This window comes from Urtica dioica, chromosome 2 (genome assembly GCF_054948205.1).
Source record: "Urtica dioica subsp. dioica isolate 48M chromosome 2, U.dioica_male_clone48M_v1_H2, whole genome shotgun sequence".
In the NCBI taxonomy this organism is placed as follows: Eukaryota; Viridiplantae; Streptophyta; class Magnoliopsida; order Rosales; family Urticaceae; genus Urtica; species Urtica dioica.
In genome coordinates, this window is record NC_142757.1 from 50494279 (window position 1) to 50513789 (window position 19511).

The 19511-nt window shown below is 32.4% G+C and overlaps 1 protein-coding gene across 1 annotated transcript; it reads right to left on the reverse strand.

Annotated features, from left to right (window-relative positions):
• Positions 1-7105: 7105 nt before the first annotated feature.
• Positions 7106-9239, reverse strand: LOC149405351 (D-mannose binding lectin protein with Apple-like carbohydrate-binding domain-containing protein). Its single transcript, XM_089602163.1, has 2 exons — positions 8767-9239; positions 7106-8205 (listed from the first exon to the last, which is right to left on the reverse strand). Exons 1-2 carry the CDS (start codon positions 9187-9189, stop codon positions 7225-7227), a joined length of 1404 nt encoding a protein of 467 aa, XP_089458289.1. The 5' UTR covers positions 9190-9239; the 3' UTR covers positions 7106-7224.
• Positions 9240-19511: the final 10272 nt, after the last annotated feature.

Here is a 19511-nt window from a genome sequence, read left to right on the forward strand (position 1 = left end):
GGATGCTTGGGAATCCGCACAAACAACTAGGAAGAGTTTCGTTAGATGATTAAGCTTCATCCATTGTACTGGGTCAAACACGATTCCCATCCATTATTCTTGACCAAAATCGCCACTACCACGCTTCTGGTTCCCTTGATCTCTTCAATCGATATTTGGAACCCTATGTCAATAATAATTTCCCCCAATATTTATACACGTCCCTTAATTGTTTCTAACAATGGTATTGTAATAATTTCATTCAAAATAAGGATTCACGTGCTTAAAATGTGACAAAACTAACGAACAATAAAAGTTGACAGAATGAGTAGTTTGTTACAACATAGGATTTCAAGTCCTGTGGTGCACGATTTCATATTTGAGAGGTGAAATGTTACACAATGTGGAGCTGAGAGGGCAATTGTGTAATTTATCCTAAATTTATTTATTTATTTATTTTGGATTTAAGGTCCTTTTTCTATGTACAAATTATATAAGAATTACTGAAGAGAATATCACAATGTGATTGGTAAAGTGGAGACTATTTGATAATCGGAAATAAAAACAAAACATAAAAAATAGAATTCTTTCTACAAATAAAAAGGATTTTTGTATGAAGTAGCCCATTTAAATTCATTCCTTAACAAAATGGCCAATGTTTCATAGCCTATTGCATAGTAACCACTTATAATGTAGAAATACCAATATCCATTCGTGTTTGGGTATATATTCAAGTTCTAAATATTGATCCAACTTTCCAAGATATTAATCCACTAGTCCATATATAACAAACAAACAAGCCACTACCATCTTTGATTACCGGTATACATCGAACAAGCCACTTTCAAAATAAGAAAATAAATATGTCATCCCTTTGATATATTTAGGGTCTAAAATATTAATCTATCTTTCTAACATATTAATCTACTAGTCCATAAAGAACAAGCACGCTACAACCATCTTTAATTACTAGTACACATCAAACAAGTCAAAACTCTTCATGCATCATACATAAATATTAATGAACATTATATAAGATAACTAAACTTAAAAAATTTCGATATTAAGTCTTCTTTTCATGTTATACTTCGCTCGCAGACCGTATCCTCTTCTTCCTAGGCTTTCCGGGAAATGTCTTGATGGTAGGAGGTTTAATAGAACTCTCACAAACGGAAAGAACCGATGCTTCAAACAAGCAACTACATAAATTTAAACAATGGATTAAAATTTTGGACACCTAATTATTTGAAATCCTAGGATAATTGATTAACAAACATGAACACGAACATAAAGACAAAAAATCTAAAACTTTAGGTCTAGATCAAAACTGACATGAATTAGCTACAGATGGTAGAAGAGGAATTTGACTATAATTTCATCGAAAATATACTCGGTATCATAATATTAACATATACAAAATTAGAAAATCAAAATCATATTTCATAGTGAAAACAAAAAAAAATGCACGAAAAGAAGAAGAAGGAATGGAAAAAAGATTAACTCACTTCAATGACGATGGCGACAAAGGTCAATGATGACTACGCGTTCGACAACGACGAAGGCGATTGCGGGACCGAGAGAGAGAGAGAGAGAGAGAGAGAGAGAGAGAGAGAGAGAGAGAGAGAGAGATATATATATATATATAGTGTGTGTGTGTGTGTTTGGGCTAGGGTTTTGATTTCTTTCTATGCAGACGGCGATGACGATTAGGACATAGAGATCGATGACGACAACAATTTTGATCGATGACGACAACAATTTTTGCATTTGGGCTAGAATTTTTAGTTAGAGAGTTCTTCGATGAGTGAGGTATGACGAGTGTATTAAGGGTAAATGAAGGGTATTTTGATTATTGCTATTATTTTTTGTTAATTTACCTCAATTTTGAAAAATTGAACTATTTTACTAAGCTAAATTTTTGAATTGGCTAGATAGCCGTGTCACCCTATATAAAATGCATATCTTTTTCCGGTTCAAAATATATAGTGCTTACAAAAATAAAATATTGAATTTCCATTTAAGATAATCCAACGGAGTCCAAAAATTTTACATATAATGTAATAATTTATGATCATTATTTTGCTTATAGCTATATATCTCTAATATGATTACAATTATTACTAATATTAATTGTTCTTATTATGAGCGTTGTATTTTACTTACAAATATGCAACTCTGCATGTTGTTGTTTTGGTCGCAGTATGTATAACATTACTCCTAGCAAGTAGATTGAATGTACTAGTCCAAAAACCGATGGCTAGAAATATATAAATAAATAAAATAAAAAAAAACACCAAATGTTTTTTTCCTTGAACAAATGTTCTCATTCACGTGCATGTAAACCTGTTGACTAAATTGACTTTTTGTGTTATCTTAGCGTTGTCGAATTCTCATCAATTAAACACATCCTCCCAATTTTACACTTGGCCAAGAGCTGGAGACCACTCCAACTCACTATCATGTTACAAATTACTTAAAATTAAAATGATGGCTTATTACTTTTTTATTTGGGTTTATTAAGTTATATAGCCACACGGTTATATTGAATTGATATATAGTTCACTTTTCGTTAATTTCTTGTAAATAACCAAGTTAACTTATTAACAGATTAATAAAAAAACTTATTTAATCCAGCCAAATATGTAAAAAAAAAACAAAAAAAAAGTAGTTAATAGGCTGCCACGTATACAAGTTGGCTATTTACAAAGTATTTACTAAAGGTTGGCTAATTTACAATTCCTATAGTTTAAGTGGCTTACGTAGCCAATTTTTTTACAACATTGATGATCTCCCCTTAAATTTGAATAATATTTGAAAACTTGTAACTATAATAATATGTTACAATAAATATTAAAAAAATAGCGATTACAATTTACCAACACTAATTCACGTTACACACACTCGTGAGAGTTAAAAGAGACCCGTCAAAACTTCGAGAGATTTTAATTAATCATCAGATTTGCATGCATATTATCTCAATTTTTTTTTCTCGAAATATTATCTCAATAATATTGCTTGCTAAGAAGATTAGTGTCGTTTAGTATTGTACTTTCGACAGTGACTGATCTCAAATTTGTCTCCAATAATACATATGTTGGTTTACTTCAATATATGTTCAGTTCAGGGTGATTGTTTGTTGTTATTCATGTATATGGAGCCTCTAAGGTCACATGAATGTATAAGTACGTAAAATATCACATGCTTATATAAGCAGAAAATAATTGTCGTAAGCCTCCTATTGATATATATACACACACACACACACTTAGTGACAACAAAATTGATGTGCCACGTGGAACTCTTTGCCTCTCTCTCGATGACACTTGGCGTTTCATTATATTTTGCTTTTCTTTTATTTTATGTCACATGGCTACTCTCTCTCTCTCTCTGACGCTTGGCGTTTCATTATATTTTGCATTTATTTTATTTTATGTCACATGCTACTCTCTCTCTCTCTCTCTCTCTCTCTCTCTCTCTCTCTCTCTCTCTCTCCACATCATGTTACTCTGTTAGTCACTTAGTTTTTTTTAGTAGGGGCACTATCGGTCAAGATTACATGATATATTAGCAGTGCAAAACGCAGGTGGCACTATCGGCCAAGATTACATAGTAGGTGGCACTATTGGCCAAGATTACATACTTATTAGAATAAATCATAGGGGACATGCATTTCTGCATCCCATGGGGGCTTGAACCAATGACCTCTCCGTCGAGGTGAGTGTGGGATTACCGCTAGACCAAGCTAGGTACCACAGTTAGTCACTTAGTTTTATCTTTACTATTATCATGTATACTGAATATAAAAATAAATATATGAAAATTAATAATTATGTTACGGTATAAAATTTTTGATCCATTAAGTATATAACAGTTTCACATTATTTTATATAATTAACGTTTCGTAAATCTGAGATAAATAACCATATCTATTTATTTATATGTATAAATTGACGTAAATATTTTATTATTTTATTTCAACTATTTTAAATTAAATATTTTTAGTTTTTAATATTGTTTTAGTTTTTATCAATTACAAATTACCATTTGATAAATAAAAAAATAATTAAATATTATCGTGTAAATTACATGCACCGCGCCGTGGGAGCATCTTCAAAACTAGTATATAATACTAGGAATTGAAGACTCCGCACGCATAGCTAGGATGTGGTGCATGTTTTTTAAGCTTTAACATAAAAATAATCAGATATATTCGTATTAACTTTAACAGAGAGAAAGAGAGAGGAGTTTTAATCTAGGTTAGATTTGAGGAGACACTTTCGTCGTCGATGATTCCTTACTTTAAAATAAATCATCGACAATATTTGTGTATTTATCTTCGTTTCACACGTTAACAAATAAAATTCGTTAAATATGAGCATCATATAGATTACATTTTCTTATTCGACATAGTCGCCAAAACATATTATTTGATAGTATATATTAAAGAGCATATATATTGACAGCACAAGGATACGTGTTAGTTTTTATATTGATAGCTGAATTGTAATAGTCATTTAATTTGATTGACCGGAGCTTCTCTCTCTCTGCGGCTCTTCTTCTACTTGTTCAGAATCTTGATTTGGTATCGTGAGTATATTGAATTTCATGATCATAAAATATTTTTTCGATCACCTAAAATTTGATCATTTATTTATATCTTTATAAATATTATTGTGGTAAATGGATGTGCATAATGCAAATATATATAGTTGAATCGTGTTAGTTATCAATTATGTAAAAATTATTTTAAGCGTTATTTACTTTTAGTTCGTCTTATATGTTTGTTTTATCAAAAGGTAAATTTAATATATATGTTGATAGTATATATTATGTGTGCTACTAAAATGAATTGTTTTTCCTCAATTCCTTAGAAAATTTGTGGCTCGATCAGATAAAACTGTGTGCAAATAGTCCTCAACAGTGTTTCAGAACTTTAGAATCGAGTAGAGAGTCTTAGAAAAAAGTTACATTGATCTCTCCGAGTGGAGAGGTATTTAATAGGAGAATGAAGATATAAGAAGCCCTCAAATTCGTGGCCTGGGATAGGCTTGATGCGGGCGGAAGGGGGCAGGCAATCGCGCACGCAGCCTTCTGCGGGTTGGCGCATCGCGTGCGTTAAGCAGCACGTGGTTGCACGTTAGGCTTAGACCGCACTCACACGCGCGTCCATGCCGGCACGCTTGAGCGCGGGACTGGACCAGGCCCATTTTGGACGGGCTTTTATACCCTCGGGCCCAAGATTGGTTTTTCTTTGGGCTTGGCCCATTGGGCTTTTGACGCGTGTAATTCCTCGCAAGTCGCGAGGAACATTTTGCGTGCATTATAATACTATTAAGGACAAATAGAATGTGCATCATGGGTTACAAATCATGCTCATTCAAGAGGAAGCAAAATTTAAGAAACCGAAAAATCACTCAATCAATCTTGTTGATCATAAAGGGCTAGAAAAAATGGAAACTGCTAGCAAGGACTATCAAAGCTAAATCAGTCTTTTGTTCATATTCACAATATGTAGCCTACAACAAATATGTTTTATTTTGTGAGGGAAAAAAATCGGACACGGTTAGAAAAATTTCATGAAACACAAAACGTGGTTCAAAAAAAGATAAATTTAGTACTTTAGTATGTTTCGGATCAAATTCAGTTGAAATAATTCCATATAATACTTGGTGGATCGGTTATGGTTGTATCACTCACTTCAAATATTATCCAAGGATTCCTCACATTTTTTTTTTTCATTTTATATCTAGATAGTGGTTTAGTTGATGCTGGTTAGTGCCCAATTAAGTTCTCATCAAAAAATATATATTCTTTGATATTTTTATGATAAAATTCAATACTAGAGTTCAATATCTAAGTTTTATAACAATCCTCTAATAAAATCAATTATATTTTTTTTTTGTAAAATGACGATTTTTTTACGGATTATACAATTCTTTTCTTTTTCATGTATAACTATTAACTTCGAAACTTGTACTGATGTTCATGTGACATATACATGTCTAACTCCAGCCCATCTTTACATATTTAGCCATATTTATAATTTCACATTGTTATATAGTCAATTTTTCGTAAATCTTAGGTAAATAATCACGTCCATATATTTACACGTGTAAATTGACGTAAATATCCCACCATTTTATTTCAATGAAAGGGTAAAGCAGAAATATCACGTCATCTTTATGACTATTTACTTAAGATTTACGAAGAAAAAAAAATTAGCTATATAGCAATTCCAAACATTTTAGTTGGCTAATTACCTAATTTTTTGTTAAAAAAAAAGTAAGAGAAATTGCCTTAACTACCGCCATTTGATAAATTTTTCCAACTTCTCACCAAAAGCTTAATCTGACCAAAAATATTACTAAGTCACTTGAACAAATACAATTTTACCATCAACAATTGATGTCAAAAATTTATGTCAATTGTTGGCATAGATGTCAACAATAGATATCGATTGTTGACATCTATGTCAACAAAAAGAGAACCCAAAACTCACTGATGTCAACAATAGATGTCAATTGTTGACATCATGTTGAGGGTAAAATTGTATATGTACAAGTGATTTACTAGTATTTTTGGCAAAATTAAATTTTTGGTAGAAAATTGGAAAAAACTTATCAAATGAAGATAGTTGGGACAATTTCTCAAAAAATAATAGGCCATTGATTTAGAAGCAATTTTGGAGTTGAACATACGCTCAAAAAATTGGAGGCCATTTCTCAAATTTTTAATATAAAGATTCTAAATAAGCTATATGCTTAATTCCCCACCTAATTTTTCTATTAAACCCCTCATTTTGAATATTTACTTGATAAAATGGCCTATTTAAAATATTTGCTTTAGCATCCGAAATTGTTACACCGAGCTTGCTATGATGATGTTTAATTGTGATCATAATTCATCATCATCACATCTTGCCGTGTTCTATGACTGTTGTTTCAGAGCATGGACACAAAGAATGTTGATGAATTTAGTGACATGATTGTATCTATATACCTATTGAGACGACGTTACATTTATATACATATATATATATATATATATATATATATATATTCATATTCATATCAGAATCAGACATAGATAAAAGGCATGCTCTAGTTGCACCGCAAAATATAGACAATGAAATGAATCACCAAAATATTTATAAAACAAAAAAATTTGAACTTTTGAAAGCAGACAATAATTTGGGCAAAAAGTATTTCCCTAAAATTTGACAAAATTGTATTGTTCCTCAATTGATCAATTATCTTGATCACCACCTTGTAACAATAAGGCCCTCCTTTTCTTTCTGACCCAGTAATAACCAAGTCCACCAAAAACTAGCAAAATGACCAAGCCATCTATAATTCCTACCAAAATCAACACCCATTTCTTCACATTTGACTTCCTATGATGAACTCTCTTTGGGACCTTGACCATAACGTAGCTCATCCCACTCTTTCGATCAACCTGCTTGAGCCCCCCGACAAGCGCATACAAAGAGCAAACCCCCGAGCTAAAATAAGCCGAAGCGCATTTGCAATCCCCCGAGCACAACCCGGCACATTCGTCTTTGCTCACGTTGACCCTTTTGTCCCTACTCCTCAACACACTCGCAACATCTTCTAATTCGATCATCGTAATATTTTCATCTTTTAAAGGGCAAAACGTTCCTCCCGAAGAAAGCCCCGCCCCACAATCTAAGCTCTGGCTTGTTCCTACACACGAGCATGAGTTCAAAGATGTGCAAATCCCATAAGGTGTGCAGGCAGACGGAAGGTCGCAACTTGAATCGATGGCTCGGAATGAGGCCTCGAACCGGGACCCACTCGAGGAGTAGAAGTATAGCCCTAAGTTGCCCGTCTTGTTGCTCAGTGCTAGGAACCGAAGGGGTTGGAAGACGCCGGAAGATATTCGGGCAATTTTCTTCCCGTTTTCGTCGAATATCCCGAGCTCCTTTGCACCGAGTTTGATAAACGACATGTTTCGATTGTTAGAGGGCTCGAATTCCCAATACGAATAGTTTGAGCCGTACGAATTGAAGTAGAGTCCGATCTTATCGTTCATTATCTCGAAAGAGTAATATGATGTTGAGTTTCTTGGAAAGGAAGTTAACCTCGTCGCAACGTTAAGTCTCTGTCCCAAAAGCATGACATCCGTTGGGAAGTTAAAGCTCTGCCACTTTATGAGGTTTGATCCATCAAGTAAGACTAGATTACCATTGTTTAGTATCCGTAACATCTGCATCAAATTCACCAACATTTTACTATTTTGTTATTTGCTTGGCTTACATCAATATACCAAAATTTAAAATGTGAGAAACAATTTTTACTTTGAAAAAAAAAAGAGGAGGATATAGAGAAACTAATTCATAAAGTGCTCTTTCCTTTCAAAGGTGAATATTATGTCTTGCGGAAAAGCTATCTACATACTTTTTCGCCTCTAAAATATGATTTTTCTTCATTATTTCCCCTCATACTAAAAATAAATATACAAACATTCAGCTTCTAAAATCTCGACTCTGTAAGAAATCATTCTCACCTATTGACTACCATTAACGTTGTAAACTCAAAATTATGAAAAACTTTAACAAGAGTCGATTATCAATAAAACGGCCGGTCACAAAACATAGTAATTTTTGTGTGGCCACTTTGTTTATTTTGTCAAAGACCAACCTAACACAAAGTAATCAAGATCAATTACATTAGTACTCCTCATCATTTTTTTAATCACATTCCTCTGTTTAAAATTGAGTTTTTTTTTTTTAAATAAAAGATAATATGTAATTTATAATTTGATTACCTTGACACCTTGGGAAGAAGTACCGGTCCTCCAACCAAGCTTTCCCGTTGGACCCTTGAGCCTCAAATCTCCATCCTCACTCAACTCAACAACGCACTTGTTCTTCACAAAGAACTTTGAGTAATGCCCCGAATCCCACACTTTCACGTCCCCCAAAAACACGCCGAGGGAACACGCGTACTTGTGGTGCCCCGACTCGGATAATTCAACCGCCTCGACACTCAACGCCACTCTGAATTTGGGCTCGGCTTGGTTCGAGTCCATCAGAAATGCCCGGCCCGTGAACCCGACGCTGGACTGGTCCGGCACGGCCACTGTGAACTCGTAGTTCACACCAATGTCCGGTTTTGAATACCCATTTTCGGGATTCATGAAGAGAGAAACTATGAGGAAGAGAATGAAGGACTCATAATAGACCAACATGAGAGAGATAGAGAGACAGAGAGAAAGAGAATTTCACTATTTGTCACCTTTTTTCTTTCTTTTATAAAGCTAGTTTATGTGATATTAACTTTAGTGTGCTCTCTCTCTCTCTCTCTCTCTCTCTCCCACTAGACTACCAGAAAAGTTTATATGAATTAAAATTTCGATATTTTGTTATTCCTAAACACCATACGTGACAGTGTATAATGATGGGCATTAAAGGGGTGTAAATGTGTTAATTGTTTGTTTATCTCTTATGATACAACTGGAATATTCGTTATTTTAATATTTTCATTTGAATTTTACCTGATAATGAAAAACCAGCAAACAACATTATCAAAACAAAACAAAAACAGTAACGGCTCATTCTTATAAGGGGAAATTCCACAAATATGTCATTTAATTTTAGACGATTTCGCCGTTAATTTAAATGAAATGTAGTTAAAGAATTAAGGGCAAGTTAAATGAAACTATAAATAATATAAAAACAAATAAGTGAAATAAAACTATAAGATAAGATACTCTCGTGCTAAAATGAGGTAATCTCATAAGAAATCCGTAATTGTTTTCCTCTCGACATTATTCACGCAATTTTTCTAAATTACTCATTCCATTAAATATTTCACTTTTATTATATTTAATTCAGTGAACATTGTCGGAAATCAACGGAACGAAGCTTCCACTTCCAACGAACCGAAATTATAATCTTTAATGATCGAAAACCTTCTTTTTGTTACGGACTGAAATTTCAGCTCATTAGAAGTGGAACTTCCGATAACCACCGATGTCCATGATTACGAAGAAGTAGGGTACAAAAAGTAAAGCCTTGTTATTCATTTAATGATGGTAAAAAAATTACCATTTGTTTTCTTTCTTTTGTTTAATGTTGTAAAAACCTTTAAAAAGAAGATGAAGAACTACGTGTGTTCCACATATGTCAATATTTTGAAAAAAAAAAAAAGATTCTGAAAGAACATGAATGAAGTACTGTTGTTCCACGTATTATGTAACTTTTTATCACCAAAAAAATTTAACTCTTAATTTTACATTCCTTTGTTTTATTTTATTCCAAATTAATTAAAGAGGGTATATTCGTAACTTTGTTGTCCAAACATATTTATAGGGTGACGCTACTTACACATATCTAATTTCTATTAAATATTAAACGAAATAACAAAATGTGTAACAATGTTACAATTGAAGGTAAGCATTTGCCACAATTCATAGAATATGAGGTAGATTATGACTGCTGCAGGAGTTTTGGGAAATTTATGCATTCTTCCATCATAATATTAATATAGATAAGTAACGATTTTGTGTTTCAATTAAAATATTTCACCTACTAAATTGGGGCCCACCTTTTAAAAGCATAAATTGCAATAACTGAAATTTTCATAAATTCATACCATAGGATGATTTCTATGTTGATATAAGTATAAAAATAAAAATAAATAAAAAAAAAGTAATAGCCATTAAATTTATTGTTTACAACATAAAATTAATTCAAGAACGTACAGTATTCATATATGAATTAAACATGGAAAGATATTAATAGTGAAAAACTTTTAGGAAGAAATTAATTTTTCTTTGTTTTTGCTAAATGCTGGTTGTAGAATAAATTTCTTTAAAAAATAATTCAAGGGCCCAAAAAAAAAGGAAGCAAACAGTGTGTCCATGCGTATGAGTCAGTGAATGAGTGCGTTACCTTCTTCTCTCTCTTTTATTGCCTTTTGGCTTTGTGAGTTGTTATATTATTGTCATCAATTTTTTTTTTTTTCGAACCTAAATTGTGATCTGCTGTGGTAGGTCTTCCTATAAAGTGGGACCGGTGTTGCTGTGGGTGGATGACACGTGTTATTTGTCTGTGAAACCCACAATATACACACATGTGCTGACTCGTGTCCTACGGTTGAATGACGTGCTTCTTTGTATTTTGCTTGTTTCAAAAATTGTACGGCTTTAATCGGTTAAGTCTTTGAAAGTCGATATTCTTTAAAAAGTCAAATCGGGTTGAATTTAATTTTATTTAAAAATTTTAGTTTTGATTGTTGTGTTATAACTCGGAGTCCCCGCCCCGAGCACGAGAGACGTCACCCCACATCTTTAAATGAAGACCTTTTGCCGCGCAACCCGATCTCTCCGAACTCTCGAGATTTTGTGTTGCGCACTCCTCCGTGGTGTGACCGAACAAGACTCGCAATGAATTTTCATATACTTCCGCATGTCAGGAATATTTCCCACATAAAAATTATGGTAAGCACCCAAAAATTACATAAATCAGTATAAAATAAATAGACATTATTATAAATTATTGAGGAAATGGCGGCACAAGTGTCCAAAGTTATCGGGTTTTTACACTTATGTACCAAAAAAAAAAATTTCGCGGCATAAGTGTCCAAAGTCACTTCTCGGTTACTATGTTGGTGTTTTGGACGTTAAATATAGATGGAGTTATAAATGAATGGCTGTGACTGATTTGGTTAAATAAAAATTAATTTTGAAATGAAAAAAAAAATAATAAAAGCCCTAAATCCCTAAATTCTCCTAAACCCTAAACCCATGGATGAAGCACGACCGCGGGTTGAGGAAGCACCACCGTTGGTCGACGAAGCTGCGTCGCGGGTCGAGGAAGCATCAGCGCGGGTGGAGGCAGCAGCGTCGCGCGCCGAGGAAGCACCACCACGGGTCGAGGAAGCACGGTGGAATGAAGAAGGAAATGGTGAATATAAGGTTTTATTTTTCAATTTGTTATAATTTACTCTCATTTATTAACTCAGACATTGTAGGATGAAGACACGTGGCTCGCCGTTTACATTTAACGTCCAAAACACCAACAGTGTAACTGAGAAGTGAATTTGGACACTTATGCCGCGAAAAAATAAAAGTTTGGGTACATAAGTGTAAAAATCCGATAACTTTGGGCACTTGTGCTGCTATTTCCTCTAAATTATTAGAATAGTTATGTCAAACGAAGATGTAACATAACCCATAGACTTATGTGGTAACTTAATAAGAATGTTATATAGGGATATGAATATCCATCAATGTTGAACATAAAACTTGTTAGTGATTGATCTAATCATGGGTATAGAGCTACATCAGATATTACATATGTTGTCCACAAAGTGTAGGTTCACTTTGGTGGGAGCATTATGTGCAGATAGTCTATACACGACCTAGACAAACCTTGATTACATGAGTCACACTATCAAAGTCAATATGATGGTCATAGTGAAAATTGATCTAAATCTTGAAGTAAACTTGGACTTCCATGTTATATATTTTGGTTCTTTGATTAATTCTTTCATGGATATATGTATGCTTAAATACTTATGTTTTGCGAAACACAAATATGATCAGTGGAGAAAGAAATTTACATATATGGAATCTAGCTCTCCTGAAAGAGAGTTAATGTTTGTTCACTTGGTAGTTGAATTCAATAATTGATAGATTGCTCGAAGTTTTGTAATAAGGTTAGCGAAATAATCATTTGCTAGATATTCAATGGAACTCATGAATGATAAGTTACTCGAAGGGTACAACGGTAATATACATCCTCCGTGTTATGAGGAAATCTTAGGGATCAATGACCATGCAATAGCTATATCAATGTACATTGTAATTTTAATAACACCAAGAGTTCAGTTTTCGATTTTTAGTGGATTAACCACGAGATTTGATCAAACCTAAGATAGAGAAACCATGATTCACTATGATTCGTGCTTGTCTCAGCCTGAGTTATTAGGTCTGTAGTCTCCAAGTCGATTCTACAAAGATGGACTCTGATACTCCGTGATAATAGCTTATTAGTTACAATCTTGCTTAAATGCTAGTATACATCACGTTTTCGATTCTGAAAATGAATTTTGACTAAAAAAATATTATTGATGGTTAAGTAACAATTAATCAATTATATTTAAGTGGCCTTGAGAAGTAATTAATTTCGTCCACGAAACTCATTGGGTCATACGACGGACGTCTAAGGCCATAGAATGGGGCTTAAAATTTTTGTTTTATTTAAACCTTGAATGTTGAGATATTTTAAAAATAAAATATTATATTTGCAAATTTGATTTGGTAGATAAAAAAAAAATATTAACTAACATATTTAGATCTAGTTAGTTAATATTTTTTTTATTGTAAGTAAGAGAACAATTATGTTTCTGTTTTATTCTAAGAATCGATCGGAATGAAACAATACAAAGTGGTTGAGAGAAAGAGTATTGAAAAAACTATAATTAGAGGGTGAGGATAGAAGCTAATATTGCGAAACCTCAAAATCTAATCTAGTAAAGAACGTTAAGAGTTTTACAAATTAAGATATATCTTTTTTTTCCTAGAGTATGATTTTTATATCACATATATGTATGTAAGTGACAAAGAATATACATATACATATAAATATATATATATATATATATATATATATAATTATATGTCATACGTGTGTAATTTTTATTCCACACCCAAAAATATAAAATAAAAAAATAAAAGGACATATATTAAGTATTTTCTTTTTTATATGATTATACAAGTAGATGTTAAAGATATATATATATATATATATATGTATATATATATATATATATGTATATTCATATATAATAGGTATGCGGAGGAATGTAATATCATACCTATTATATATGTTTGAGATATCATGTAACCATATATATAATATATTGGGTTTGTGTGTAAAATAAAGTGAATGTAGAAAATATTTTCCTGCTTCTAGAAGAGTTTAGAAAACACGTACGTATTAGTTTAGTTTGTTCAAAATAAAGTCAATCTTCATAATCTGTTATTATGTTTATACCGATTGTTTTGTCAAAAGTATTATATTATGAAGTTTTTGTTTTACAAAAAAAAAAAATAATAAATAAAGATGTATCAAGTTGATGAGTTATATACATGGAGAGGAGTTAGGTTTAGAATAATCTCACTACAACACAAATTAGTTCAAAAATAAATTTGATGAACAAATTATTTATGACATGGCTTATATGTACCTTTATGCGCTTAAGTATGCATTTTATTATATGATGGCGTGCTAGTTCTTTTGTGGGTTATGGTTGTCATTCACGATGTAAGTCTTCTGCTGCGAGTCTTTAAGAAATAAATTTTAAGGTTTTTATTTTCATTTATTTCGAAATTACGAAGTTTCAAAGAGTTTTTTATTTTTATTTTGTTGAGATTTATATTATCGATTATGTTTTACTAATTTTGTGGGTGTGTTTAGCTTTATATTAATACTTCATATTTCCAGTTTTGGTTAAGTACTTAGCATGAAATTTTTGAAATGCAATCTTCATATTTTTCTTGAATGTTTTTTTGTTTCTTTTAAAAATCTTTAAAATTTTGGTTTGTCTATGTACGATGTGTTTTAAAAAAAATCTCCAATATTTTTAAAGAATTTTCCAATATTTCTATGTACGAGTAGAATAAGACGGTCCAAAAAGTCGGGTCGTCACAAATATCGACCAACCTACTTAAAAAAGGGGAAATTTGCGTCAATGTCACAAATTCGTCGGTTTTTTGCATTTGTGTCACAAAGTTGTCAAAATTGCATTTGTGTCACGTATTTACATTCGTGTCACATGTGCAAATTTCAAATTAATCTTTCCCATCATTTAATCTTTGTATTAGGTAGTCCATGTCTTCTGAATTTTTACAATACCTCATTAAAAATCACTTCATTTTTCTCAAAAACTTTCTAAAATTTTTGCGCGTGACTTATTTGCAATTGGATTGCCAATTTGTGACATAAGATGCAAATACCACTTAAAAAAGCACTAAAAAATTCTCTCTCTTTAAAATTTGTGACAGTTTGGGCCTCTCGAATTTGGATCCACTAAAGGATCTTGGCCGCGATATAGGCCACATAACCAAGTCCAAACTGACCTAGTTAAAATAAATAAAATAAAATAATAAAAAAAAGTAGTTTTCTTAAAACTGTTTTTATATGTAGTATGTTTTTTTTTTCACAACTATACCATACTTGTTTATAGGACACATTTTTTAATTAAAAATACATTGTACAGGCCACGATGTGAAGTTTGGTGTCCCTTCCTTTCCATTAGGCCACGGTTGCCCATGGGCCTATTCGAAGGCCTGTTACATATTTTTGTCAAATGTTCCCGAAGTTTTGAGTTTTTAATTCAAATATTGCAAATAGGGCTTTGTTGCAAGGGAAATTGCCAAAACTATGAGGGTTTTGAGCGACATTTCCATTTTTCTACTATTTTAAAAAATTTACTAAACTAAGATTAACTCTCATTCCCTTATCTGTATTATTACTTAAATGCCCCTAACTTCCTAATTTTTTTCTTTTTCTTTTTTTTTTTCATTAAAATCCGTTCTCAACCTCTTCCCTCCCCACTCAACCATCACTTCCTTCACTTCTCCACTTCTTTTTTTCTCTTCTCCCCTTCTCCATTTCTCTCTCTCTTCTGTTCTTCTTTACATTTTCGCAGACTGATTTTAGCATTCCTTCTACCACGAAACCATCACAGAACGACCACAAAACGACGACGAAACCCAAAAAAAAATCATTTCATTTTTCCAATTTCTCATAACATACCAGACACCCAACAATTTTCATTTTCGTTTTTGTAAAACTCATTTCCGAACCCGGCCACCAAGTTATGTTTAAAAAATTATCTCAAATTTTCTAAAGAAAGTTTAAAATAGTAAGATAAGTAAGACGGTCCGGAAATCCGGATTGTCACACATGTTATACCGCACTCTTTGACTCATTCGCTAAAAGGCCACTATTATTCTAATCACAGCTTATATTTTAGGAGTTGCGGAACATGGTTCGAGTGGAAAGTGGTTTACAGATATGGAATCTAACCTTTCTGAAAGAAGGTAAATATTCTCTCACCTAAGGGTTGATTCCAAAACCGATAGATTGCGCGGACTTCCGAAGTTTGTACATTCGGAAGAATCTTTCGCTGGGGACGCAACAATGCTTAGGGCTTATAGGTGTCAAGAAAAGCATAATGGAATAATTGACTTTTCTCGACATGGGATGAACCTGGAGGATTTGATCACGAACCGACTATATCAGTGGACACTCGTCATGGTGAGTAAATATAATTCTAGTACCAAGGAGGATTCAATCTTGGCTTGTAAGGTGGAGTCTGACCAAGATTAGACAAATCGATGTAGAAAAGAAAAAAGACTTTTTTCGTCTTTTCATTGGATTTGTTAAGCTTCAAATATTAGGTCCATAGTCCCCGATTCGGCTCTAATAAAGGCAGATAAGAACTTTTGAATAATAATGTTTCATTATTATAATCTCACAAGCTGTAATTGTGATTGACAGCATCAATTATGAAATATGAGTATTTGCAGAATTAAATATATATTTGTGGTAGTATTAATTATTTATTGTTTGATCAAGTAAATAAATAATCAATTACTTATATGTTTATTGTTGGACCAAGTAAATAAATAATTAATTGGGTTTTAAACAATTGGGCTTTGCACAAAAATGAGGTGGACAGTTTTTTTAGGGTTTCGGGCATTGGGATTTGCGTCAACCCCTGGCCGTGTGTGTCAAAATTCGTCCATGCTATATTGGTACTTACCAATATTTTCTCTTTAGTTGTTTAAATAAAGGAGAGAGAAAAATATTTTAAAGAAATAAGATATTGTCATTTATTCTCTCTCGTGAATATTTAGAGAAGATAATATTTAAAAGAAAATAAGATATTGTCCTTTATTTTTCTCTCATAAATATTAGGAGAGAATAATATTTAAAAGGAAATAAGATAGGATTGTCCTTTATTCTCTCTCATGAATATTATGAGAGAATAATATTTAAAAGGAAATAAGATATTTCCTTTATTCTCTCATAATTAAATATTCTCTATTTAAACAGAAAATAAAATCTCATACATATTGATCTGATGGCTAAGAGAGAAAGTATGATTCATGAGATGGGATCCAATGACTAAGCTCTGATTCACTAGAGTGAACACAATAAAAAGAAATAATATATTTTGGAAACTACCAAGAATATATCATTTCCACCGCTATAAATAAGGGTTCATGAGAAAGCAACATACACAATTATGTGCTTTAGAATTTTTTACCAAGAGCTCTCCCTCTCTCTCTTGGCCGACGTCCCACTCCCCCTCTTGGAACTCCGTGATTCTAATCCTATAAACACAGTACGATCTAAACACATCGTAGTGAAATAAAGATTGTGCCCACTCATCTTTCTTATTCGTCTCGGATATTACGTCTCGGAAAATTACAGTGTCATCACTGACGAGTTCAGAGCGTCGAGTACCTAAAGCTTGAAGATAGTCTTTTAAGACTGAAGACGGATGAGTCAAAGCTTGAAGATTCAGTAGCATATCCGAATCATGTAAGTATTACTGAATCTCTGAACCTTGCTCGTATTGGTTGCTTGGGATTGCTTTCATGAATAATTAATAACTAAATCTAGATCCGGTTAGATAACCATAATATTAATTAGCTCTTGTTAGTGTAATTAATTATTTCCACACTTAATATTGTTATCAAGGTGCAATAATCACCAAGAAATTATTCATTCTAAAATCGTAAAAATAAATTATTTGAACATGAGACATAAAATATGAGTTTTTGGATTCAACTTTTCCTCCGAACCCGAAAATAATTACTTCATAAAATCCTCATAGTTGATCGTTGGTAGTATAAGGAGTGCACATGTAACACTAGCCTGGTAATACTCATCTCTAAGTCACACACCGCTATGTTTGACGAATGTAAAAATATGACATTTCATCACTACAAATTAAGAACCACAAACACAGTTTATTTTAGTGACATATTGGTCACTACAACAAGATTTATCGACGTAGTTAATGACAATTGTCACTAAATTATTGACGCTAAATCAAATACAAAGACACTATAGTGACAAACTTGTCATTAGATCTTCAAACAAAACCCAGATTCCTTTTGAAGATTTAGTGACATTTTTGTCACTATATCTATTTTTTAAGCTTTAGTGACATGTTTGTCACTATTTCTTCAAAAGAAGTCCAGATTTCAAAATAATTTTTTTCCTGTATTTTTTCTTAATTCAAGCTTAACGCCACCATACTTGATTTTTTTTTCCTAACCTAATTCAATAACTCATATTTCAACAAACCCATAAACATAAAAACGGAATGTTCCTGAAATGGAATGCCGTGTAAATCTGGATGAAAACCCGCCTTTGAGGGTTTGTTTCTAATTAAAAATTTAAACAAATTTAAAAAATTGATTAATTGTAACAAATTCAATAGATTGAAGTGAAAATATTGCGTCATGAGAACATTGGATTTTTGGTGTAATATCTCACAATGCTGTGGTTGCTATCTTCACACCTCATGGTAAAAAGAAAAATAAAAATACCAGGTGTCAAACCATCTAATGACGAAACCTTTTTAGTAAGGCGTTTTCTCTGTAAGTATAGATATAGATATATACCTTGTATATTTTAAAGTTCTCTCTAAATTCTTATACTTACTTACTTACCACTCATTTTTTGTTCTAGAAAACCACCCAAAACCAAAAAATCACGAAACCTCCTATATCACACAAAAAATCACAAATTTTAATTTTATAGACGTTCATTCGTATATTTATATAAAATATATATACATGTGGAACTCTTAAATATTTGCAAGAAGTCTATTTGATATGGGGTTTAGTCGTAAATTATATGACTTGTGGCGTAATAGTGATAATCGGTACTTCAATCTTTGCTCAAAGGAGATTGGTTACGCAATGGTAATGGTGGTTTCCAATTTCTAATCTTCTTATAATCCATTCCTCAATAATGATAATTTTGACGCTTTTTCTTCGAATTCTCACTGACAAATTGAAATGCTAAATATATAAAAGCACTTATATATAAATATTTGTGAAGCATTTATATGTTTCCATCATTCATGTATATCAGTAAGTGATAGGTGCGTTAATCACGCGGAAAACTCCTATTTTCCTGACTAAATCAGAGCTTGTTCTCGAGTATATGTGATATTTTTGTGTGTTTTTGAGAGACTTGTAGGTTTTAGAGGCCAATGAGGTATTAAGGAGGTTAGAAGGGCATCATGTGAAGTAACGGAGCCATTTTGAGAAGATTCGAAGACTTTTCACCAAGTTAGAGCAAAGAAGAAATACAACGTCCTCTTGTGAACAATTCTGAGAGTTTGAAGTAAATATTTTGGATGATCCAATTCCATGATTGGATAGAGCTCTCTCTTAGCTTTCCAACGCATATTTATTTGCAAGAATCGGACATCGGAGCTAGGAGTTATGGCCGTTACAAAATCGGTGCGCGC

What these genes read in the sequence shown, in the direction of transcription:
- LOC149405351 (XM_089602163.1), bottom strand. Translation starts at nt 9,189, where the DNA reads ATGTTGGTCTATTATGAGTCCTTCATTCTCTTCCTCATAGTTTCTCTC. An exon ending in CTTCTTCCCAAGGTGTCAAG is followed by an intron (nt 8,206 to 8,766) that starts GTAATCAAATTA and finishes AATTTGATGCAG; the next exon opens with ATGTTACGGATACTAAACAA.